This window comes from Nilaparvata lugens, chromosome 4 (assembly GCF_014356525.2).
Source record: "Nilaparvata lugens isolate BPH chromosome 4, ASM1435652v1, whole genome shotgun sequence".
Taxonomy (NCBI): Eukaryota; Metazoa; Arthropoda; class Insecta; order Hemiptera; family Delphacidae; genus Nilaparvata; species Nilaparvata lugens.
The window spans coordinates 57,974,619-58,001,989 of NC_052507.1; the positions used below are offsets into that span (position 1 = coordinate 57,974,619).

The following is a 27,371-nucleotide window of genomic DNA, read 5'->3' on the forward strand; positions in this document are numbered from 1 at the left end:
GAAGCACTATCATATTTCAATTAACTTTTATTACAACTACTTGTGAACATGTGAACGGCAGTGGGATGAAGATTCAATCACTTCTGAGTTAATAGTAGGTATTAGAGGTAGATACAGTGAGATAGAATGATTTATGTACCACTTGAACTACAAAATGTGTGGTACAAAATAATTGTAGTGGAACCCACATTGGTACCTCTTCTACTTTATTCTGTTCTTATCTCAGATCTCTTCCTCCTTCCTTTCTCTAATTCGTTCATTAATCTTCAATAAATCAGTATCTTGATTTTCTATCTATCACTCTTTTTCAGATAGGCCTAGGAGAGTATGAAGTTCTTTAGATTGCTTCATGAACATTAGTCCTTCATGAACCTTTTTGAACATAAGCTATGTGTTGTACATATTATCTTCGTATTGTATCCCTATTCATCACAAGTACATTTTTAAAGACTGGAAGTTGTCAAAATTACATAATATTTATTTTGAAGCTTCTCGGTTCTACACCATATTGAGCTTAAGTAAAGTAAAACTAAAGTAAAGTACAGCAGAATATGAGTATGGCTATGGGGAAATGGCCAAGCTACAAGATTGGTGAATGAATAACAAATCTTGGCAATGTCTGTTATTGGGCTAGATGAGCCACTCCCACATTTAACGGTCTCCAAAAATCTCTCAGAATACACCTTATAATACTGTATATAGTACATACTGTATATACTGGAGAGAAATAAAGAAATCACAAGTAAGACATTGGGGGCTATGAAGGGGAATAAAATGATTATAGAAATGATAATTGTATTGACTGAATCCCTTGTTACCTTATCAATTTATAAATTTTTAGTTTTGATAACTTTTTATTCTTTTTGATAGAAATGAAAACTTTTTTTGAAAGCGTATATTATGTCAAATGCAACTATTGCTATACGTAGCAAGACTGCATTTTACGCTGTCTAGCAGAAAACTATTACTTATTTCACCATTTTTGGGTTAGATCAGAAGCAATATAGAATGAAAAGTGAGATTACAAAATAATAATTTTAGCCTAAGCTAAAAAGAGTAATATCGAATTCTGATTGTAGAGAAAAATTATTTACCAGTTATAATTATTTTTTATAATATAGCGCTATTGATTTATCATAATAAGAAAACAGAGATATTAAGTAAAAGAAATTGAAATTGAAAATATTATAATAGCAATGTAGACTCTATGTGAATACTGATTAGGAATTAAGATAGAAGAAGAAGAGAGATAACGGGAAAGAGAGATGGTTCGAGTGTGTATGTGTGTGAGAGGGAGTAAATGTGAGTGATTGACGAGAAGTAGGCAGCAAATGTTACAGAAAAATGCTTGATAAAGGGCTTGAGAGAGAGGACAGTGTTGAAACGAGAGAGACTCCAGTTCTACCACGCCCACAACTTATCGTGTGTATTTGAAAACTTTGTTTCATTCATAAATGTTCCGTTCAAGGTCACGACCGTAAGGCCAGGATTCGTTAACCTGTTGTATGAATTACATTAACAGAGAGAGAATGAGTGAGTTGAAGAGAGGGAGTGAGAAACATACTCCGCCCACCCGGTCAACTTTTTAGCAGCCCTGTATGCCTTTATATGACACTGCTCCACGGCAACAAACTCCATGGAGATTATTTTTGAACTGTCAACAACACACAAAATATTGGTCAGGCTCAGGTAAACAACTCTCAAAACAATAAACATCAGAATAGGTATTCCTCATCTATGTGTTTTTTAAAGATATTATAAGTTAGTTGTACCAGAGACAATAATCATCTAGGTTAAACGGTACTTACTCTATGGTAATACTTACAACTACATTCCATTGTAAGTATTTGCATAGATTTTACTCTGTTTCCGCCAATCAATTATATTGGCCTACTAATACTAAGTATAGGGAAACGAGCTCACTATATGTGCTATATTTCTATATATCTCCTCCAATCTGGTTACTTTAAGCTTCTATAACAATTTCCAAATTTCAAAATCTATAATATATTATTATGTTCTCCATGTACGATAATTAAATTGAAATCAGAAGGGAGAAATTTGTTTTCAATTATGCTCATTGTTCCACTGAATGAGACAATAAATTATGTTAACATAATTTATAAAAATCCTTACCCTTTCAAAACGATTTATTGTTCTATTATGTACTATCATTTCGTATTTTTTGCATCTTAAGATTTGCTGCTTTCATTAGAATTTTGAATTTGGATCACAAAGTTGAAGTTGAATCACACACATTTACAATGATCGTGTGAATGCAAATTAGTGATACCAGAGACAAGAAATATGGAAATATATATTCATATGCTTATCCTTTATTCATGGTGATACCAAGCATCTGAATAACATGATATTATTTAATAATCTATGCATAGATTATTATCCGCTTTTTGTTAGATAGCTCTCCGCTTTTTGTTAGGTAGCCTACTAGTTCACCAGTTCACGCATGAACTGGCCATATATTATGAACTAGTTCACTAGTTCACATGAATCAAAAGCACGATCTGAATATTCAAATATTGGTTATTTTTACGCCTCATACATTTAATTTCAACTACCAATGTTAGTAATAAAATCTCATTCCATTTCTTTTGTCATTCCATTCTTGATTACAATGAAACATTCGACAATAGTCCAATATTTTATATTGCATTCCTGCCTTCCAGGTGAAACAGAAATGCCTGACTAACTGACTGACTGATCTAGAAACAATAACAAAAGAAACAACATCTATGACATAATAAATCTTGAACTCTATTAATTTGAGTGTTAAGAAAGTTAGAATGATTTCTTATACTGAAGGCTGTCGGGATCAGGGCTATTTCTACAAAAATGTCACACTTTTTCAAGGATTCCTGTACTGTAACTCCACTTCAAGTTGTCAGCATTGTTTGCATGGAGAGCATTGATTTCATTGGTTAAGGAATACGAATATATCATGTAAACCTTTCAAATATTCATTTCATACTGTCAGCATTCGTTTTATGGAAAGTATTCATGTTATTCATAATATGGAATGTTAACAGTTTGAAGTGAGTCACTTATCAGGTAAATCTGATGATTTATGTCTCAAGTTGACAATGATAACAATTCACGTCAAATATTGTTCCATTTGACAGAAAAAATGTCACAGTAACTAGTTAAAAAAAACGTGTTTCACTGTTATTTATAGAATCTCAGAAAAAATAAATTCAAGTTTGTTTTGTCATGTGAATTAAAATTCGATTGTTCGACACACTATTGTGATTTGAGAAAGCTGGTTTTTGAAGTATCAAGGATTGAAAATAATAAAAATAGTCTAGTTCTATTGTCTCAAACATGTATTACTCAATATTATACTTGGACACACTTATTAAGAAAAAATCCATGTTTATTTATTTATTTATTTATTTATTATTTATTTATTTATTTATTTATTATTTATTTATTTATTTATTTATTTATTTATTTATTATTTATTTATTTATTTATTTATTTATTTATTTATTTATTTATTCATATGCAAATACAATTCAGGTAAAAACAACAGGCATTTGCCCAAAACTGCTTTAAACCTTAATTTGGAATACACGGTCTAAAGGTTATGCTACTTACGTAACTTAAATGATAATTCGTACACAATTTTGAGTCCAAAAAATGTATCTACTACAATTTTTGAATTTATTAGATTGATCAATTTCCAAATACGAATCCAAACAAAACTCTTCCTTCACAATTGCAAAAAAATATTGAAAATTTTACTCAAATCCACAAACTCATGTAAACATCAAAACATATGATCAAAAAATAAATTTTTATTTGTAGAACAGCTGTTTTTTGACAACTTTTGAAAAATCCTCAAATTTCATAATTCAAACAAAGGAAAATGTACTCTGACATGACAAAAATGTACTCATGTTTTCTGATGTCAAGTGTCACTCAAATGGAGAGTTGTTTTGGGTAAGCTTAGGATTACGTCAGGATTGATTAAATACTAGATCAGAAGTATAATATTTATTATTTCAAATAGAAATAATATTTCATGTATTGAAAAGGTAGTTTCAAATATTCTAGACTATAGAGTGATGCCTATTTGGACAACGAACATTTATAGATTTTGGAAGCTAATCAAGACATCCATCATGAATTTCGTGAAAAAATGATATACTTTAATCTTGATCTCACATACGAGTATTCTATAATATCATCTTCAAAATCTCCACTATCCACTGTTATTATAGTATTCTTGTAGAATTGATTGAAGCATCGTGTTTGGATTGAGATTCATTTATTGAGTTGATTTCGACTGGTAATTAGAATAGTATTCACTTCGGAGTCAAATAATATGATCATAACGATAAAGATTCCAATTCTAGATAACCATCCAAGTTTTAGTCCCTAAGACAAAATCCCTTTTTCAGTTTTTACAAACATTCCTGGAGATTTTACTTTGGAGTCAAATGATATGAACACAGCCATTATCATTTAAATACCACTGCATATTACCATTCAAGTATTATCGGGCAAAATCTCACCAACATTAAGTTGGCTCTCCACTAGAATATTTTTGAAATTTCTCAACGCCTTCGTTTTGAGCTCGTTTTAAGCTGATTTGAGCAACTTTTATTTCGTTTTGAGCACCCACCGTTTTCGAGATATGACGTCTCAAAAATTGGAGAGCCAACTTAATGCCAGCTCTCCACTATTCGAAATCGGAATAACAAACACGCCATCGTTTTAAGCTTGTTTTGAGCTGTTTTGAGCAACTTTTATTTCATTTTTAGCAACCACCGTTTTCGAGAAATTCACACTCATAGAATGCTACATGTACTATATGAGAAAACAAAAATTAATTATTAGTCCTTAACCAGAGGTGCTCGAAACGAATAATCCTGCTCGAGAGTAGAGGTCTATGAGGAGCTACTCTCAACAGAAATTGACGTTTTGAGCCATCACAGTTCTCAAGTAATTCCCACTCATAGTATGTCCAATGTACTCTATGGTAAATCGATAAATCAATTGTAACTCCTAAACTAGAGGTGCTCGAAATGTGGAAACCTGCACGAAAGTGGATGTCTATGAGAAGCTACTCTCAGCAGTAGTGGCGTTTTGAGCCATCACAGTTTCCGAGTAATTCCCACTCAGTATGTTACATGTACTATATATGGTGAATCAAAAAATCAATTATAACTCCTAAACAAGAGGTGCTCAAAACGTGGAAACCTGCACAAGAATAGAGGTCTATGAAAAGCTACACTCAGCAGAAATTGACGGTTTGAGCCATCACAGTTCTCAAGTAATTCCCACTCATGTACATGGGACATAATATGAGTGGGAATTACTTGAGAACTGTGATGGCTCAAAACGTCAATTTCTGCTGAGAGTAGCTTCTCATAGACCTCTACTCTTGTGCATGTTTCCACGTTTTGAGCACTTTTAGTTCAGGAGTTATGATTGATTTTTGATTTATCATATAGTACATGGAACATACTATGAGTGGGAATTAATTGAGAACTGTGATGGCTCAAATCGTCAACTCTCGCTGAGAGTAGCTTCTCATAGACCTCTACTCTTGTGCAGGTTTCCACGTTTTGAGCACCTCCAGTTCAGGAGTTCTAATTGATTTTTGATTCATCATATAGTACATGGGACATACTATGAGTTGGAATTACTTGAGAACTATGATGGCTCGAAACGTCAATTCCTGCTGAGAGTAGCTTCTCAAAGACATCTACTCTTGTGCAGGTTTCCACGTTTTGAGCACCTCTAGTTTAGGAGTTATGATTGATTTTTTGATTCATCGTATAGTACATGGGACATACTATGAGTGGGAATTACTTGAGAACTGTGATGGCTCAAAACGTCAATTTCTGTTGAGAGTAGCTCCTCATAGACCTCTTCTCTCGAGCAGGATTACTCGTTTTGAGCACCTCTGGTTTAGGACTAATAATTAATTTTTGTTTTCTCATATAGTACATGGAGCATTCTATGAGTGTGAATTTCTCGAAAACGGTGGTTGCTCAAAAGGAAATAAAAGTTGCTCAAAACAGCTCAAAACAAGCTCATAACGATGGCTTGTTTGTTATTCCGATTTCGAATAGTGGAGAGCTTGCATGAAGTTGGCTCTTCAATTTTTGAGACGTCATATCTCGAAAACGGTGGTTGCTCAAAACGAGATAAAAGTTGCTCAAACCAGCTCAAAACGAGCTCAAAACGATGGCGTTGAGAAATTTCGAAAATATTTTAGTGGAGAGCCAACTTAATGTTGGTCAAAATCTCTCATATACGATCTCATATATAAAAAAAAATAATAAAAGAAAATAAGCATTGACAATATTACAATTCGAAACCGAGCGAGGAAAGTGTAGAATAAAGTACGCCATTCTTATAAGGCAACTGAGATTGTGCAAATTTATACGATCATTATAGTATCAGAATATGCAACAGCTACTTACATTAACCGATTTAATAAATAATTCATAATAATTTAAGAAAGCATTATGCTCTGGTTGTGATATTAATAAGGAAATGTCCCAACTTATATCACCTGAAGCAGTTCAATTTCAATAATGATTACAGATTCAAATCACAGAAAGTATAGATATCAAGCTCGTAATTGAAGTAATTATTTCATGTGATGTGATTTTTGCTTTTAGTGGAATATTATGGTAGTCGAATTATGTGTGGGATATATAGCTTCCACATACTTCAGCGCCCACATGAGTGCTAAGTGTGGGATGAATGTGTTATCTGCAAAGCTTCCTTTAAATGGTTATTGCTCTGGTTTTTGTGATGGAATTTTTGATGCATAATTTCTTCAAAGAGTGAAGTGCTTCTTAGCTATGATGCGATTCATTTGAAACTGTCGGAATTCCTTTGAAAATTACATCAATGCTCCCCATTCGAGTAATGCTGACAGTATGATGTGAATCTCACTATAGTAATGAATAGTGCAATAATTGTATTGAAATTGTACGAATTATTAGTATATTTACATTCATTAGCCAATTGAGCAAATTATAGGAATGATTAAAAAACTGGCATGTCTGAAAACTGTAACAGTTCATTTCTTGAATTTCATCAAAAATATTCACTAAAAATCAGATTGTCGTGAATTCATTGGTACTACTGGATTCCACTTTCATTGGATCATCATATTTACATAATTATGTCTCATTATTTTCTTGTAGTGAACTACTATTTCCACTGTTATTCAGAAATCGAATTCATGAATTCATGGTTAATATACAATGACCCATTTGCCACAACAGATCTGATAACTTGATCATGAAGCAGCAGGATCATATACTATGAATGGAGCAATAGGATTGGTAGTTGGTTGACAAATCAAAATGAAAGGCCATCATTCGTCGAAACAAGGCACCGTGTGCGGAGCAATATTATATGCTTTATAAAGGTGCGTACAGACTTTCGCTCTGCTCCGCAACCGAACGTCACTCCAGCAGAGCGATTGATGATCGACCGGGGTGCAACAGTGGTTCGACCGGGGAACGCAAGAAGATCTAACATCTTCCATAACGTTCATGATGGGTGCGTGGGCGGTGCGACTGTGGTTCGATGGTGGAACGAGGGCGGTACGAGGGCGGTACAAGGGAGGAGCGTTCTCGGTGCTGGTTGGAAGCGCGAATATGTGTACGCAGCTTAACACGTTAATTCCTTGATCTTCGTTGATTCTTTGAGTTATCGAATTCCATCTTCAAGAATTTGACTCCTTGACAATGCAATAGAGAACTTGTCTGAGCAGTAAAGTTTCTCAATTTATCAATTACTCAATAAAACACAATTAAATCGAAATCCAAGAACATTTATAAAATGCTATTCTCATGCCCTCTGTTCGCAAGTGGTATTATAAGTACATGGACTGGTATTCGATAATTAAATAACTTGTGATAACAATATTTGAAATCGACAAACATTTATTGTACACACACAAAACATTACACTTGTTCTCAACATTGAGTTGCAAAGCCAACTGGTCTTGATGCTTACACTCTTACTCGTGGTACATACAATCTTCCACCAGAGTGCACCACCTCCTTATACCTCTAATACAATTATTAACACCCTTTATATAAAATACACACTATCCTATTTCTAACATAATATTAAATCAATAGATTATTTTTTGTAGTTGTCCATTTATTTAACTCATGATGAATGTTTATGTGCCTTTTAATTTAAAGAGATGAAATGAAGACATAAAGCCTGTTAAAGGTGTGTCATGTATATTCCTCCATAACTTCAACTATTAATCCAGTAATCCCTCTTAACTTATCTTGAAGACATTTTCAAAACATTCCATCTCCTTTTTCACAACTCTACAAGTCATTACCTTCTACAGCTGCAACATGATCATTCAGAAAACTTACAACAAAATGCATCAGAAATGTATTGAAAATATAATTATCTATACTATTTGCTAGCTCAAGGCCAGAAATTGTTGTAGCCAATCACAGCTTCAACATGTATTTATAGGAGATATATATCTGTAGCCAACTATTTGTTAGCTTAAGGCTACTACTGATAGAAGATATAAAAGTAGCCTTTACTCGACTCACGGAATATTTGTGCTTAAAATAATTGTAAACGTACACACCTTGGTCACGACACTGTAATAATTGTTTTGGAATCGCACAGTTCTGGGAAAGCTTGGCTCTGTTGCTTGAACCTGGTGTAGTCTTTGTTGAAATTATCTGTATTTTTCTAAACAAAATCACACATTAAATTTCAAATCTTTGAAACACAAAGAGCGAATAGATAGATGAATTTATATTCTTAACGATTTAGAGCCGTTTAATGATATTATAATTAAATGACCAATGATATGAGTGGAACTTGTCTGCCAGTAGAATCAGGAATTATCAAATGTGACCATATTCTTATGAACTATATTCTTCCAGTATGGAATAAAACTGAACATACTATATTTCCATTGTGACCATATTCTTATGAACTATAATCTTCCAGTATGGAATAAAACTGAACATACTATATTTCCATTTAAATTCTATACTCTCGAAAGAATACATTACAGTGCAGTAGACTATAGGAGTAATCGAATTGACGAGAACAATAATGTTACTTGTATGAACTTGATTGAGAGTCAAATGGTTCTCACCAGAAGAGAAGTAATAATGCTAAGAGAGGAACCAAAAATAGTCATTTTCGTAGTAAAACAATCCATATATTGTGACCACAAACTTAGATTTGAGGACAAGTGAGTATTCTCATTCAAACCCTTTTTGCATAAAGATACCGCCTTCACTTGAAATTACCAAGCAATGGGTGTTAACGATTCTAGAGTGAGATTCTTCACTCTAAACGTTCAGCATTGGTTGAATGGGAAATCATTAATGTTATAAGGACTGCCTAGGCAGCCTGAGGTGAGTCTCACTACAGATAAGCGGCTTCGTTTAGAAGCAACAATAACTGTCTAAGCTCTACTTATTTTTCAAGTTGAAAGTAAAGTTCTTCGACCATATTAGTCACCATCTCGCACGCACTGACCATTCTCCTGCGTATTTGGTATTCCGTCCTTACAGTTACATCCTATGTAATGAAACTGCATTAACATTTTCGCATACATAATTATCAATTAGATATGCAAACGTGTTTAGCTTTTGTCCTCTCTTCTAACGGTCTCTTTTGTGGAGTTCTTCTTAATTTATTCCTTCTTCTCCTGTTTCTTGTTCAGGATTGATAAATAACCTGGAAGACAGTAGAAGAGAAAACAACGAGCTGGGAGGACTTGTGACCTGATTCCTGATGTGTTTAACACGTTCTAGAGTCTTCTGAGTATTTTAAAATCCTCTCAGGATGTACAACATTGTTTTGAACACTAGAATGCGCCAATAAAGGGTTCCTCTGACAGTTATAAAAATTCAACATTGAGATTCTTGATATCGAGATGTATTCTTTCATCTATTGTACTCCATGAATGTGGTTAAGGTCAACTTGTCTTATCTGTGTATTTATGAGTTCATTTTGCATGATTGTTTTGAGCCTTAGGTTGATGACTGTATTGTATGTTATTACTGTATCTTTATTAGCTCTTAGTTGTATGACCTAGCAATTCTCGGTTTATGATATAATATATTTTTGTGAATTTTGATTCTTATTACTATGTAAATGATCTTATGGCCTGAAAAATTTTCATCTATGTATTGTTGTGCACTGGATGTGACTATGAATTGATGATTTGATGGACTGGATTGAATTTTCCAGCGATAATGAATGTCATATATTATTATTATAATTTGCGTCTTGCTCCCATAGTGGAAGTCGCTAAGTACGTCTATGAAATACATTTCTGGGTACTCTCCGTTTTTTATTCTCCCAGTATGCCTTTATTCTCTCTGAAAATTCCTTTTTTCTAAATTCAGTCCATCTAGTCCCGCTCCTTTTACAACCTTCCACTGGCCTGACCTCCCAATTTTCAACGAATTTCCGATACTTTTCCCAGTCAGTTATACTTTCTTGAGGAATTCTCGCTAAGCTGAGATCATTTTTAATTCAATCTCCTTCATTTTCCAGGGAGCAGACTTATTCGATTTGATAATCCAATAGTTTCTGTACTCTTTCAACAGTTATGAGGAAAGAATTTTATAGGCCACAGGAAGGAGGGAAATTCCCCTGTAGTTATTCATATCAGACGGATCTCCCTTCTTATGGAGTGGGTGTATAAGGGAAGTTTTCCAGTCGTCAGGAATCGTTCCAGTTTCCCAGTTTCTCTGAATAGTTTTAGTCAGTTAATGTCATCTATTGATTATAAATTGTCAAGAGACTGATAGTCTCTACATATATTATGATCAGAAAATATATTTATTATTCATCCTATCAATAAGGAATTTTTGTGTTGATATATTTCAATCAGGAATTATTGATATATTATGATTGGAAGATATAGTTATTATTCATCCTATCAATCAGAAATTATTGTGATAAATAAGAGTGAACAGAAGGTTCAACAACCGAAATTCGTCAAAAAATACTTCAATTCCAAATGAGAAAAGATACTGAATGAACTAACTTTAACAAGCATTCCATAACAATAATAATGAGTTCTCAACTACATGTTTGAATTTTTAATAATTCGCATGATCAGTAGTGAGTGAAATTCCTCAAGTTTAGTTTTATTCTGCTTAAACGGTCCATCTTTTCCAATATCAAGAACCTTGCACCATGCGATTATCACCTGTAGCCTTGACACACCCACAGCAACACTTTGTCGGCGCCATTACAATCTTCTTCTTCTTCTTTTTTTTCTTTTTTCTTCTTCTTCTTCTTCTTCTTCTTCTTTTTTTTCTCTTTTTCTTCTTCTTCTTCTTCTTCTTTTTCTTCTTTTTCTCCTCCTTTTTCTCCGTGTTCTTCTTACCCGTTCATTATTTTTCGATCGTTAATCAATATTCTAAGTTAAATTATGTTAGTGTGAAGCGAGCCAGCAGATCGGACAGGTCAGTTATATCTGAATAGCCTGTTAGACATCACAAAAATCATTGAGTTTCTGTTATTTTGTCGTGGTTTCTTGCGGCAAATTTGAGCTAAACTTTTTGTTCGCTCAACTTTATTATCCATTATAATTTTTTCATAGATGTGAGACATTATAAGTTTTCAAATTTACTACTTCAATCACCACTCCTTCGAATTCTTGTTGGATAATTAAATTAACCGTGAATATTATCGTGCTTAAGGCTATCGTCTATCGTCCTCTTTTTGTTATTTGGACTCTTCTCATCGTTTCTTTACCATTCTTCTAAACCATTTCTTCTTCTAATCGTCTATATTAGAATTATAGTCTATTATTCTCGTTTGTAGTTTGAATCTGCCGTCATCCATAATTCATTTTATTAAAACATATAATCATGATATGCAACTTTCTCTTCAATCAATGAATCAATAAATATGATTCTTAAAATATCATTGAGAAGTTCTGAATCGACATTAGGATACCTAATGCAGATAACGGTTATTCCTGTAACGGTCACGCATACAAACGACAGGCATCTGATAAAAATGAACATGGACTGAAGGTAAGTCTTCTATGAGAGGATATCAGTCGAAGTCATCTATGAGTGAGTAGGAATCAGAAAATAGAGGAACCCAGTAATGGATCCGGATAGATTCTTCATTGAAGATTGTGAATACCTACTCAACTGAGTTTGCAAAAAAATCAAATTTATGAAGAAAATAATCTTGATGCTGTACAACTGTGAATTGCTTTTTTTGTAATACATTTTACAAAATTTTGAATTTACTAGTACATAAGACGCAAATTTTACTGCAGTGAATTGTCCTCCACTAAAACTGTAACACAGCATCAACCTTATCATCATTCTTATCTACGATTATTTACAATAGCTACGCTAAACTTAAAATTGATAATACTTGAATCTTTTCTAATGAATTGAGATTAAATTTGAATGATAAAAGAACCATTGTTATCTAGAAACTCCCAGAGGATACTTCATATTGTGGTTCCACTCAACAGTGTCAATAATCAACCAATTGACCAATATCAATAATATTTGTTAATTAGCCCATTTTTTGTTGAAGTTTTCTGCTATAGACTATCATAAAGATCATGATACTCACGCAACTCATCAAGGTCAATTCCCATGCGTACGTTACAAATTAGAGAGAGGCCTCGCCTCGAAACCCACCTGTTTCTGAGTCTTTCCCCCACACTATCTCATTCTCAATTTTTCTCTCTCTCCTTCTCTCTTGTGATACTCAGATTGAAAAATCAAATTGACAGAGTTATGCGCATGTGCGAGTTACTAACCTAGACTCTTCGATCTCCGCTTAGCCCACGACTGTCGAAACGGTCTAAATAAGTTGAAAAAAAGGTTGCACAACGCCTTTAAAGGACACCGTTGCAGATGGAGATAGAACTACTTGCAAACTTTGTCGGAGAAAAAAGGGATCTATTGTTTCAGCTGTTCTGATTGAAGCACGAAATAAAATGACCTTATTTACATTCTCATCCATAACGAGAATGATGTCTAGAAAATGAAAATCCCAACTCCGATTCATATTATGTTATGGTTTTGACTCTATTATTTTGCATCGTGAAACTTGAGAGCCTTCATGCAAAACGAATATAGTATGTATGCTCTTATCATTTAAATTATATGATTAATATAATTATAGAGAGAGGCTACTATAATATAATATACTGTACTATGAACAGCGTATGAGTTATAACATTATGCCACCCACATCCATTCAGTTTGGCAAAGTGATTTTATCAACAGTTAGTGAGATATCTTATTTTGGAGTTGATAATAATAATAATATTATTACATTTTTGAGATAGGATGTTGTTGGAGAAAAATTATCCTTTATAGGCTAATACAAGTTACTAACAATTCCAAGTTGGAAGATTGTTTAGTTTAAACTAATTTTGCTCTTGTATAACAAAATAGTTTGAACTAAATTTAGGTAGAGAAGAATTTTTGGGCTAGCACCTGCGTATTTTCTTTTCAATATCGTTATCTATTTCAAGGCTGTTCGGTACACTTTTTTCTATTTAAATTGGATAATCTTTTTCAATATAACTGTTAAGATCATTCATTATAAGAGTGAGAAAAAGTGGCAACTGAATGAAATTTTTAAGTGGTCTAATAAGCGAGTTATGGATTGTTGGAAGTGCTAAACTCCGTTTTCTTTTCAGATCATAAACGGTTTCGAATTTTCCATTGGAGTTTTTTTTAATACATTCAGTATCATTGGCTTTGTTCTAATATGCGTTTTTTCGCGATTCATGCCAAAATATTCAAGTTATCGAATTTACAAAAAATGTGACTTTTTTATTTATGAACGATATGGGGAATAAGATGTTTCAGTTTGGAAAGATACATGTTTACTTTCCTTGCCCTATTACCATAGGTAAGGAAAGTATTGCTTTCCGAAAAAATTAAGGTACCCTAATTTCTAAATTTCTATACGTTTCAAGGTCCCCTGAGACCAAAAAAGTGGTTTTTGGGTATTGGCCTGTATGTGTGTGTGTGTGTGTGTGTGTGTGTGTGTGTGTGTGTGTGTGTGTGTATGAGTGTATGTGCGTCTGTGTACACGATATCTCATGTCCCAATGAACGGAATGACTTGAAATTTGGAACTTGAGGTCCTTCGTCTGTGTACACGATATATCATCTCCCAGTTGAAATTCGGAACGTAATGTCCTTACACTATAAGGATCCGACACAAACAATTTCGATCAAATGCAATCCAAGATGGCGGCTAAAATGGCGAAAATGTTGTCAAAAACAGGGTTTTTCGCAATTCTCCTCGAAAACGGCTCCAACGATTTTGATCAAATTCATACACGAAATAGTCAATAATAAGCTTTATCAACTGCCATAAGTCCCATATCTGTAAAAATTTCAGGAGCTCCGCCCCATCTATGCAAAGTTTGATTTTAGATTTCCAATTATCAGGTCTCAGATATAATTTAAATGAAAAATTTCGGGTGGAAAAGATTGAGCATGAAAATCTCTTCAATTATTGTCCAATAATATTTCCACGTAGAATTTAAAATAAGCTTGAAATTTGAGAAAATGTGATTATTTCAAATTGATAACTGTTGACAACTGTTGATCCTATTTAATCATACACTATGAAGAGATAGCAGTCGTGTGTATCCAGCGTTATTGTCCTGTCACCAGCTGGCTCATATCTTTGAATAGTAAACTAGTATGCGCGGGAACACTAGCGTCAGGTGATCAATTTTCATAACGGCAAGGAAAGTTGTGTGAGTGCATCACACCAGATTTTTTGAATTTTTGATAGAAATTCTGTTAATATTGTCGAAACCGTTTATGATATGGGAAGAAAACGGAGTTAGCACTTTCAACAACCCATAACTCGCTTATTAGACCACTTAAAAATTTCATCTTAATAATTATATTGGAAAAGATTATCCAATTTAAAAAAAGTGTACCGAAAAGCCTCAATGTTGTGTTTGATCGTATAGATAAATAAATACGAAGTAATGAACCTATAGTCTATAGGCCTATTGGGTTTCACTGTATGAATGCGGTGAGATGCATTGCAATATTATAGGAAGCATATTGTTGTCACTTTTACATTTCCACCGCCTTCTATGGGAGAAACCTGTACGGTACATGAGATTCAAATTACCTCGATAAATCTGATCTGATATCAATTTTTGATTCTTTTTGATGATGATCAATTCTATCTGGAATATATGTTTTATTCGTCAATATAAATAATGATAATTAAGATTTAATTCTTGTAATCAGATTATAAAAACTTCTACATAGTCTACAAACAATATACCATAGCTTAGTGAGAGAAGTTGTGTGTATTTTTGGGTTCAAAATTTTATAAAATAACTTGATTAATTCAATATGAAGTGATAATTAAGTGTTACGTTTGAATGTAGTTTGGTGTTTTAATTTTTCTAAATTCAAAATTTCTAGCATATATATATTTTTGAACGAAAATTGAACTTGAACGTTTTACAGTAGAAACATAACCTATTTTTTGAACATTTCATTGATCTATCAAAATTTGGGAATAGTTTTGCGCCAATGATGTTGTTCCTTCCTAATCATATTTCTATGATTTATAATTATTGTATCCACGAATAAATGAATCAATGAATATGGCAAAGGCAATCTGAAAAAGAGAGAGCTATCGGCTTTGTCTAACGACTGTCAATGATTGCAAAGCAATTTCAATCAGATGCTGACTCAAAACCTGAATGTGACGATATAGTTATGAGGAACATGATCTTCAATCTCTATGAAAAAATAAGTGACATACGTAGGCCTAAACTTGGTAGTCCATTAGAAAATGTGGCTTAGAGTTGAAGCTTCAAAAAGATGTTTTTAGAATTGCAGATCTTTGCATTACCTCGTCAATCGACGTGTTAACAATAATAAAATGTTAAGTTAAATTATTATGAATATTGTTCCTATGACTTACTCGAGCAAGGCTGGACTCCAAAGTGTCTCTTAGTTGTATAATTGACAACATCGGAGATAATTTCCTCTTTGAACTTGATGCCTTTCACTGAACGAAGTCCATTATCAGTGACTATGCCATTTTGCATTTGATCCTGTGAGTTGAATAAGTCCAGTTCAGTTGTGTCTACCTCAATCTGTAAGAATAGGAATTGAATTTTATGAAATTGAAATTGGATGCTGTTCATAAGATTGCGGAATGAATAAAGGATACGTACAAAACGCACACATAAAAATAAGAGAATTCTAAAACAAATTAACGTGTGTTTGAAACAGTATAATCTAAACTGTATTGATTGGTGAAGTTTGATGGAATAAAGCTTTATGATGTCTTTAATAGGAATGAATTATTGAAGTTAGACTACTTATAGTCAACATGGATAGATTGCTTTGTCATTCCCATGGAGTTCATAATAATTCTAGTTTAACTCAGTATTATCAACTAATATAGCCAAAACGTTACATATTAACGGCTTCTTATTGGTCGAAAACTTTCTCAAGAGAATGGCTTCTATCGGGTTTGCATTAACCAATAGGAAGGCGTTATGAACGTGTAAATTTTGTAAAGGAGGAATGTACTTGAACGTGATTGGTAGAAGTGCTGTGACGTAGTAGTTCAGAATGGCATCAATATATGCGTATTGAAGAGAGGCATTACGATTTGTAAGTAGGTATCCTGTATATTTCAGATTAGGTAATATAATATTTCACCAGATTTCTCGATGGAATAAATAAAAACGATTCAAATATGTATGGTGATTGTAGGGATTTCATATTATAAGCAATCATCTATATCATCAAACGATGCTCTTTACAATTCGATTTTGGAAGTTAGTACACAATTTCAATTATTCTTTACTAGCTTACCCGGCGAACTTCGTACCGCCAAAAAGTCAATGTTTCTCATGTCACACTTGACTTCATTATTTGGTGAATCATGAAATTTATCTGTATCTATATGTAATTCATCAATATTTTCATTCACATCTCAATACGGACTTCCTATGTGCTCAGTCATGCAGCATTTATTATTCCGACATTGCAACATATTCTCGATCAATTGGTAGAAATATCTATCAGTAAAGTGTTGAATAATAAAAATAGACATAGGTAGGTTAAATCAGTGTTTGAAAGATGAATCTAATGTTTTCATAGTTGTTGATTGTCAATAGATGGACCCGGAAATATGCAGTGTACGATGGATTACACAGAATTACATATTCTTTCCATCTTCAATTTTAGAATGAATATAAGCTAAGCTGAATTGAAAAAATCTGGTGTGGCGCACTCACACAACTTTCCTTGCCGTTATGAAAATTGATCATCTGACGCTAGTGTTCACGCGCATCTCAAGTCTACTATTCAAAGATTTGAGCCAGCTGGTGACAGGGCTATAACGCTGGAGACACACATGAGGTCTGCTATCTCTTCATAGTGAATCATTTGATAGAATCAACAGTTGCCAACAGTTTGCAATTGGATAATCACATTTTATCGAATTTCGAGCTTATTTTCAATTTTAGGTGATAATGTTACTGAACATTAATTGTAGAGATTTTTATGCTCAATCTTTTCCACTAGAATTTTCTTGTTTAAATTGTATCTGAAGCCTGATAATTGGGAATCTAAAATTAAACTTTGCATAGATGGGGCGGAGCTCTAGAAATTTTTACAGATATGGGACTTGTGTCAATTGATAGAGCTTATCAATGACTATTCTATGTATGAATTTAATCAAAATCGTTGGAGCCGTTTTTAAGAAAATCGCGAAAAACCCTGTTTTTGACAACATTTTCTTCATTTTAGCCGCCATCTTGAATTGCATTTGATCGAAATTGTTCGTGTCGGATCTTTATATTGTAAAGACCTTAAGTTACAAATTTCAAGTCATTCCGTTAATTGGGAGATGAGATATCGTGTACACATACACTCCTACACACACACACACACACACACACACACACACACACACACACACACACACACACACACACACACACATACAGACTAATACCCAAAAACCCTTATTTGGACTCAGGGGACCTCGAAACGTATATAAATTTAGAAATTGGGGTACCTTAATTTTTTTGGAAAGCAATACTTTCCTTACCTATGGTAATAGGGCAAGGAAAGTGAAAAAATCAATTTAGTCTTTCATTCTTTAGTAATTAATGATTGCAATATCAACAACTCTCTTTTATGAGATAAGTAATTATTTTCCAGTTTCTCAATGATAGGGGAGTGATAATTATTTGTATATGTCTTCTAAGGAACGATTATCCACAGCTGGTACCAATCAACTACGGTACACTAACTTCAACTCCAAACCACCGTTTTAATACCAGTACCATAGCTTACTTTAGATAGGCTTACTCTATCTATAGTAGCAATACCTACAATTACTATTGGTAGGTATTGGTAAAATGGATTAATACTTATTATTTAGCATCTGAAGTTACCAGCTGTATAATAAACACGTCACCCTGCGATCAATTGGTACTGGTATTAAAACGGTGGTTTAGAGTAGAAATTTAAAATTTCTGGTCAGAAAGCATCCCCCAACATTCACACAACATATTCCCAAAGTTTCATGCCGTTCTGTCAAGTAGTTTTCTAGTCTATAGGGAACAAACAAACACACAAACAGACATTCATTCTTATATTATATAGAGATAAATAACTTCTTTCAAAGCTATTTCATGTTTAAAATAGTTCACAATGGGGAATTGATGTGAGTAATGTACAATTGCAAAATAACTAACAATGATAAGCTTGTTTTTGAAAACTTTCCTATCTGGAGTTATGAAGGAACTTATCATTGCAATTATAAATAGATGACTCTAATAAGGAATTCATTTTTTTAGCTGAGAGTGAAGTCCACATGAGCTCTAGGCTTGTGCCGGGGTATTGAAGCAGATGATAATGGGAGATGAATGGACCTATAGTTTCAGGTGGGTTCCGAACCACCGGGAAGCGTTTCAACAACACTCATGAATCAGAGGATTTCCGGCGCATGAATCTATTTACCTAAGTGATAGCTTATCAGCAGGACCACTGAGTCGAACAGCTCCCTCTTTCAAAGTGCTCTAATATAGGCTGGAATGTAAAGAAATAGAAATAATACAGTGCGATTTATTATCAACAAAACTTTTGAAATTAATAGTGATTCGAATTAATCACTTACCATTGTTCAATCCTAGTTGATGTCCAATCAAAAACAAAACTTGAAAGGTAATGTCAACAACACTGACAAGATGAAAAGTTGAATGTCGGCTCAATTATAAAAACAGATATGAAGTTTTATAAAAAATGAAACTGGGCTCGACCCAAAGAATTCGTAGGAAACCGATAATATGAAAATTGAAAGAAATTAATTAAAAACGAATAAGTTACTAATTATAATGAACAGAACTTCAATTGCACCAACTACTCTTAAATTGACCACCACTTCCAGCACGACACCGATCCCAACTTGAGCGAACTTGACGGAATACTGAGCTTTGCAACTTTTAAAAGTGTTGGCAATTGTCAAAGAACAAGTTTTGTTTCCATTGAGCTAACTTGTCTCTGTGGGCGAATGATGTGTGTTGGCTCCATATAATATACTCAGTTCCTCATCTAGCTGTTAGCTGTATCAAACATACTCATACTTCTTTCATTAATTTCATCAATTCTCTCTCAATGTCTCTCACTCTTAATCATTCCTCACTCTCTTGATTATCTTCTCTCTCCCTCACTTTCCGCCTCTCGTACTCATTGTCTCACTCTCTTTCTACGACTCAGTTTTACACACACACACACTCTCTCTCTCTCTCTCTCACTATTTCACTCTTTTCTCTTATTATCATTTATCCAGAACAGTTGATAAGCCTTCCACTCACTCTATTCTTCATTTCACTAGCATTCTCATAATCACTTCATAGTTATCATCCTCCTCTTCTTCAATATTCCAACTCTATTCAATTTATTATGGATTGTTTTACTCCCTTTACTCAATTCTCTACTTACACTGTTGCTTCATTGTGCACTCTCTATTATGTGCTCTTCTCACTCTTTTTCATTTCTCTTGATCATGTTCATTTAACAAATCTCACTTCATTCTCCTCCCTCAGAATCCATGATTTTCACTATCTTATTCATCTTCAAATTCAAATTTATTAGAAAAAAGTAATAATATTTTCTGCAACTCAATTGGAATTTTTAAAATTCATGAAAAATACACGATAGAAACGATACAATAGAAATACAAATTTCGAATAAAAAACAAAAAATAGGCTTCATGGTGTGTAGAGTAAAATGGGACGAGGAAAACATTTCTTACCAACTGGAGTTTCCCTTGTAATTGGCTGATACAGGATGAACATAAGGAATGAAGTGTGAATAAGAATGGAAAAGGGAAAAGTGCAAAATTTGTAAGCGAGTCCACTTCTAATATGTCCACTTGTATATATGGCTGAATGCCATATATACAAGTGTATCAGAGTCCACTTCTAATATGTCCACTTGTATATATGGCTGAATGCAATAATACAATACAAAATCTTCTTAGAAGACTTTTAATGTGTGTAGTAGGGGTGGTGAGTGAGGGTGCCTATATTTTCCTCTATCCATTTTTCTCTTCTTTTTGATCTTCAATATATATTTATCTATCTTCCTGAATATATATCACTGAACAATTATTATTCTATATATCCTCAGTATTTATTTTTATCCTTCACAACTTCAATCTTATTTTTCCCTCAAGTTTTACATTGTTGCTATCTTCCTTTGTTTCGTACTCTCCATCTTCTTCTTTCTCTCTCATTATCCACATTCATTATCTATTTTCCTCCCATTAGCTTCATTTCTCTCCCTCTCATAATCCAAAATAGATCACTAATGTAGTCCACTATTTATTTTGTAATAACAGATTGCATTACATCTTGAGCAATTTGAAATTGTGAAAACTCCTTGTATAAGAGTAGTAGTCTTATGATGAGCTCAATGAATGATGTGTCACAATCAATTAAAATTGATCAATGCGAATACTGTTACAGTAGCAAAGTCGAGCCATGATAGCTCATGACGAGACAAACGCAAATGAATTGGAGAATTGATCAACTTGGCAATGGATCCAGTTCTTGATGAGCACTAAGCAGTGCTAATCTTCCTTATTTATGATTATGAGAGACTAAGAGAGAGAGAGAGGCACACACACACACACACACACACACACACACACACACACACACACACACACACACACACACACACACACACACACACACACACACACACACACACACACACACACACACACACACACACACACACACACACACACACACACACACACACACACACACACACACACACACACACACACACACACACACACACACACACACACACACACACACACACACACACACACACACACACACACACACACACACACACACACACACACACACACACACACACACACACACACACACACACACACACACACACACACACACACACACACACACACACACACACACACACACTCTCTCTCTCTCTCTCTCTCTCTCTCTCTCTCTCTCTCTCTCTCTCTCTCTCTCTCTCTCTCTCTCTCTCTCTCTCTCTCTCTCTCTCTCTCTCTCTCACTATTTCACTCTTTTCTCTTATTATCATTTATCCAGAACAGTTAATAAGCCTTCCACTCACTCTATTCTTCATTTCACTAGCATTCTCATAATCACTTCATAGTTATCATCATCCTCTTCTTCAATATTCCAACTCTATTCAATTTATTATGGATTGTTTTACTCCCTTTACTCAATTCTCTACTTACACTGTTGCTTCATTGTGCACTCTCTATTATGTGCTCTTCTCACTCTTTTTCATTTCTCTTGATCATGTTCATTTAACAAATCTCTATCTCACTTCATTCTCCTCCCTCAGAATCCATGATTTTCACTATCTTATTCATCTTCAAATTCAAATTTATTAGAAGAAAGTAATAATATTTTCTGCAACTCAATTGGAATTTTTAAAATTCATGAAAAATACACGATAGAAACGATACAATAAAAATACAAATTTCGAATAAAAAACAAAAAATAGGCTTCATGGTGTGTAGGGTAAAATGGGACGAGGAAAACATTCCTTACCAACTGGAGTTTCCCTTGTAATTGGCTGATACAGGATGAACATAAGGAATGAAGTGTGAATAAGAGTGGAAAAGGGAAAAGTGCAAAATTTGTCCACTTGTATATATGGCTGAATGCAATAATACAATACAAAATCTTCTTAGAAGACTTTTAATGTGTGTAGTAGGGGTGGTGAGTGAGGGTGCCTATATTTTCCTCTATCCATTTTTTTCTTCTTTTTGATCTTCAATATATATTTATCTATCTTCCTGAATATATATCACTGAACAATTATTATTCTATATATCCTCTGTATTTATTTTTATCCTTCACAACTTCAATCTTATTGTTCCCTTAGGTTTTACATTGTTGCTATCTTCCTCTGTTACGTACTCTCCATCTTCTTCTTTCTCTCTCAATATGCACATTTATTATCTATTTTCTCCCATTAGCTTCATTTCTCTCCCTCTCATAATCCAAAATAGATCACTAATGTAGTCCACTATGTATTTTGTAATGACAGATTGCATTACATCTTGAGCAATTTGAAATTGTGAAAACTCCTTGTATAAAGAGTTATCTTATGATAAGCTCAATGAATAATGTGTCACAATCAATTAAAATTGATCAATGCGAATACTGTTACAGTAGCAAATTCGAGCCATAGCTCATGACGAGACAAACGCAAATGAATTGGAGAATTGATCAACTTGGCAATGGATCCAGTTCTTGATGAGCACTAAGCAGTGCTAATCTTCCTTATTTATGATTATGAGAGACTAAGAGAGAGAGAGAGAGAGAGAGAGAGAGAGAGAGAGTGAGAGAGAGCCTGTGAGAGTTAGTAAATCGTATGAAAGGGAGGGAGGGGAGAAAACTGATAAAGAAATGAAGTAAGGGAATTAAAAGAATAAGTGAGAAACAGAAAGAGTGGTAGAGAGTTTGAAATGGTGATGGTTACAAATTGAAGAATGAAAAAAGAGAGTGAGTCAGAGAGAGATAGACTGAGTGGAAATGTAAGCTAAATAGTCAATAATACAAAAAGGAGAAATTCACGTGTTGGCAATATTGATATTAGAAAGAAAAACGAGAAATAAGAAGATAAAATGAAAAATACTACAAGTTCAGTGTTATAAAACCAGTGTGTACGAAGTGGAGAGAAGAGGATTAGCAGAAAGAGAGAAAAAGAAACAGATAATATAGAATGAATAAGAGAGACATGAGACAACGGGAGATTGAAAAATAATCACCCTTGCTATACCCGGTGCTACGGGTGTAGCAAGATACAGTCGAAAAGATTGTAATAATACAAAAACAATATGGAAAAGTATAAGAAGTAAAGATGAGATCAATCTATATTATATGCAATGTACTATTATTTACAAAGTATATGCCTACTTTGTGGATTAAATTCTAGTAAATAACCAGAAGCTGCCTAATAACCAGAACTCCAAAGCTTCAATGAACCTCACATGATAATAATAATGAGATGAATATAATATCGATGAATAATTTTGAACTTATCAATGAGGTGCGGAGTGAATACACTAATGAAGTCATTGAACAGTAAATTCTGTAGTACAGCATAAATGAAAGAAGTGGTTGAATGGTGAGCGAGGATTTTGAATGAAGTAGATGAAAAACTAGAAAATAGAGTACATAAAAAGTGGATAAAAATATCTAGTGTAGGTCAAAGGAAATGGGAAAATATTTGTGTCAACTACTAGATGGAACAAGTTTCCTTAACTGGACACGAGAAAATGAACTTCACTGGAAGCACGTGTGGATTGATTCATCATTGCTATATCGATTTCTCTACAACCTCTTCTTCTTCATATTTCTTTGCTCCAACTTCTTTGTATGTATGTTACAAGAGGAAATCAATGAAAACCTTCCGAACAAAAATCCTTTAAAGCTTCATTCATCCTTATCTGAAAATTTGTGTAGAGATATTCAGTTCAAATTGTAATAGTTATCTAGTTCCTTATCATATTTACTTCAATTACTAATAATCAATTTCTATGAAAAATGTTGACTGTTTGACATGAATCACCCTACGAAGTTTCTTACTTTTCACTCTGCTTTATCCAACGCGTTATCCTTCTTCATGCTTCCTCACACATTATTTCAGGGTTTCTTCTTCCTAAATTATCTTAAGATGATCAATTATCTTGAAATAACTTTCCTGGGAGATTTGTAATTTTGAATGATCAAATAAATGAGTAAAATTTTTGTTCTCACGCGTTACAAAGAATGATGTGAGAGAGCCTTTCAAAGAAGGAGCATCAATCTAATGTCTGGATAATCGGTGTGATAACCAGTTAATCATGTAACTGGTTGACTACAATTCACTTCAAACTGTCAACAATGATTGAATGGGAAGGATTGACGTTATTTAAGAGAAATACTGACAAAATATAGTGAATCTTACTACAGCTAACTGGTCTATGACTAACACATCAGTTCAATGTTAATGGCACTGCTCTTTATTCTCTAAATGGACAATAATTGTTCGAAGGCTGATTTCCCGCTTGGAATAGAACATTCTGTCATACTATGGTGGTATATTGAGCAGTTTCTTCTCATATTGATGTTGAACTAATTGGTTTTGGATTCTGTAAGTACTGCTTGTTTCATTGATAATATTCTGTATTATGATCAACAATATTATATTATACAATAATTTCTCAAATATAAATTTTCAACAAATAATGTCACGTGAGAATTTATTGATGTTGAGTTTTCCTTCTCAATTAATTTGTTTGAATTAATTTTTCTAAATATATTTTTCAAAAAATTATGTGACATATATTATAATTATTCATGTTCGGTTATTCTATCCATCAGAATAGATTCTATCATGAAGAAGATTATGCAACTTTAGTCATTTATAAAAACGCGCTTCCGGCCTGAGTATTATTATTATTCCATTATCTCTTCGAATGAATGAAGAACGAATGCAGTGTTGTATTGTTTCACTGAATAAATTATTTGAAGTGTTCATAATAAAATCTCGAGAGCTTTTGCAATTAACCAAAAATTGTGAATTCCCAATTCACAATTTTCTCAATCGAAATTCTCAATTTTATTCTTAGTTCATACTGATATTCAGAAAACACCATTAAATAATAAAGGTTGATGAACTATTCCATTTGCTCACCATCACTCTCTTCCACTCTCTCACTCACTTTCTCTTCCTCACAGTTTCTTCGTCTGCTCTCTCTTCCTTCCTTTGTTCCTGTGAAGTGTTGAAGCGGTTAACAGCAGTGGCGTAACGTACACCCCCGCTGACCCCGTGGCACGGGTGGGGGGGGGGTTCCGGGTCCCTAGGGGGCCCGGGCTAGGGCCCGGATAATATGTAGGCTACTAATATAGGTTTTCTGAAAAAATAAAATTACCCGGTCTAGGGGGCCCGGGTAAGGGCCCGATATGATAATTAAATATTGCATACTTTAAAAAGAAAAATTAAATAATCATCGAAGTAACTTTTGATAAAAAATCAGAAGTTTTATTGTGGAAAATGACAGGTTTCATCATAGCCTCCTCTAATGTATTAGAGGAGGCTATGGTTTCATTGATTGTGTAAGAAGAAATATGCAATAGAACAATGCTATCAGTCTGGTTTTAAATTAATATCAAGAGAATACAAGTAGAGAATAATGAATAAGGCAAGAAAGAAAAACAATAATTGTTCAAATCTACTCGTAATCGTAATAAGAATTATAGTTCCATTGACAGAGCTTCAATAATTGTGTGCTGGTAGTGATCGAGCTTATTGAAAAATTAGGAATGTTGCAGAACTTGGAGGCATGTAGGAGACATCAAATCAAATGATTTTTATAAACTATTATCTTCATTATTTTAATAGTTCATGAATCATAAGACTAGATACTACTTACTAACTCTAGTTCTAGCTCTAAAGGTTGGATTCTATATTTGTAGCTTAAAACATAATTCTTGACTTAAATTGTAGAATTCAATCGAGAAGAAGTTTTATTTTTTCAACTAAGCTATGTAATTCACACATGAAAGATGTACGTTCACATTAGAGTTTAATGCTTGGGATTAAGGGAGAAGGGGCTGGAGAAAGGGGGTACGATTTTAGAAGAGGGGCCCGGATTTTTTTTTGCGGGGGGGCCGGTTTGAAAACGTTACGCCAATGGTTAACAGTCAAGTTTTACAATATTGTTCCAATAAAAGATTATTTAAAACACTAGTTTAGCCACTATCAGTCTTGTGGTTAATTCATGACATTATCACTGTTTGTATTTTGTACTTTCCTTGCCCTATACCATAGGTAAGGAAAGTATTACTTTCCAAAAAAATTAAGTTTTCCCAATTTCAAGTTTTCTATACATTTCAAGGTCCCCTGAGTCCAAAAACATGATTATTGGGTGTGTGTGTGTGTGTGTGTGTATGTGTGTGTGTTTATGTCTGTGAACACGATTACTCCATTCCCGAAAAATGGCGGAGAAAATGGTGGAAAATGACTAAAAACTATGTTTTTCCTCAAATTTCCACCCTGGATAGCCATTTATAAACCCTATCAACTTGAATAAGTCTCATTTCTGGGAAAATTGCAGGAGCTCCGTAATATTCTTGAGAAAAATGGATCTTGTTGAATTTCTATCACGATTTTCTCAAAAAATGACTTGATATGAGTCTCCTTCCTGAGAAACTAACAGAGGGTCCACCCAATCCTTGAGAAGTGAACTTTGTAACCTCCTTCTCGTGCATGAGGTAGCCTAGGTAGTGTAAAGATCCATTTTCGTAGAATATAAAAATAGTGTCAGTCACAAAACATCACTACCTGACAGAATCAGATCAAGACGCGCCGACGCAGTACCATCCAGCTACGTCGTCACCAATCATTTGGGCGCAGTCGCAGCATACCCTGAATCTAGGCAACCAGTGCTCGCACTCAGCGATCGCTCGAATTGCCGAGTGACCGACTGTTCATCTATCCGAAACTGGGGTACAATATCCAACAGCAACGGACAGCATTTGCCAACAACAGCATAATTATGAACAACGTATACAACCCGCAAGTGAATTACCATATTCAACTGAAATCTCGACTACCGCAGCTATCTCACTTAGTTCAGACTATGCAGACTCTCGACTTCGACCAGAGGCAAAGATCTTCATCCCACATGGAACTTCAACCTTGGATTTGACCAGACCTGAGCCAGGTAGAATAAGAGGGCTAGTTTACAACAAATATATAAAAATTGGAGTTGAGGTCTCAACTG

The 27,371-nt window shown here is 33.9% G+C and overlaps 1 protein-coding gene across 1 annotated transcript in view; it reads right to left on the bottom strand.

Annotated features, from left to right (window-relative positions):
* LOC111051408 overlaps nucleotides 1–19,657 on the bottom strand; it is a 97,498-nt gene extending 77,841 nt beyond the window's left edge. Inside the window, exons 1-2 of the mRNA XM_039425965.1 lie at nucleotides 19,191–19,657; nucleotides 15,969–16,143 (exon numbers count right to left, since the gene is read on the bottom strand). Coding sequence (XP_039281899.1) covers nucleotides 15,969–16,143; nucleotides 19,191–19,193 — 178 coding nt within the window. The 5' untranslated portion in view covers nucleotides 19,194–19,657. The remainder of the gene's footprint in view (nucleotides 1–15,968; nucleotides 16,144–19,190) is intronic.
* Between the last annotated feature and the right edge of the window lie 7,714 nt (nucleotides 19,658–27,371).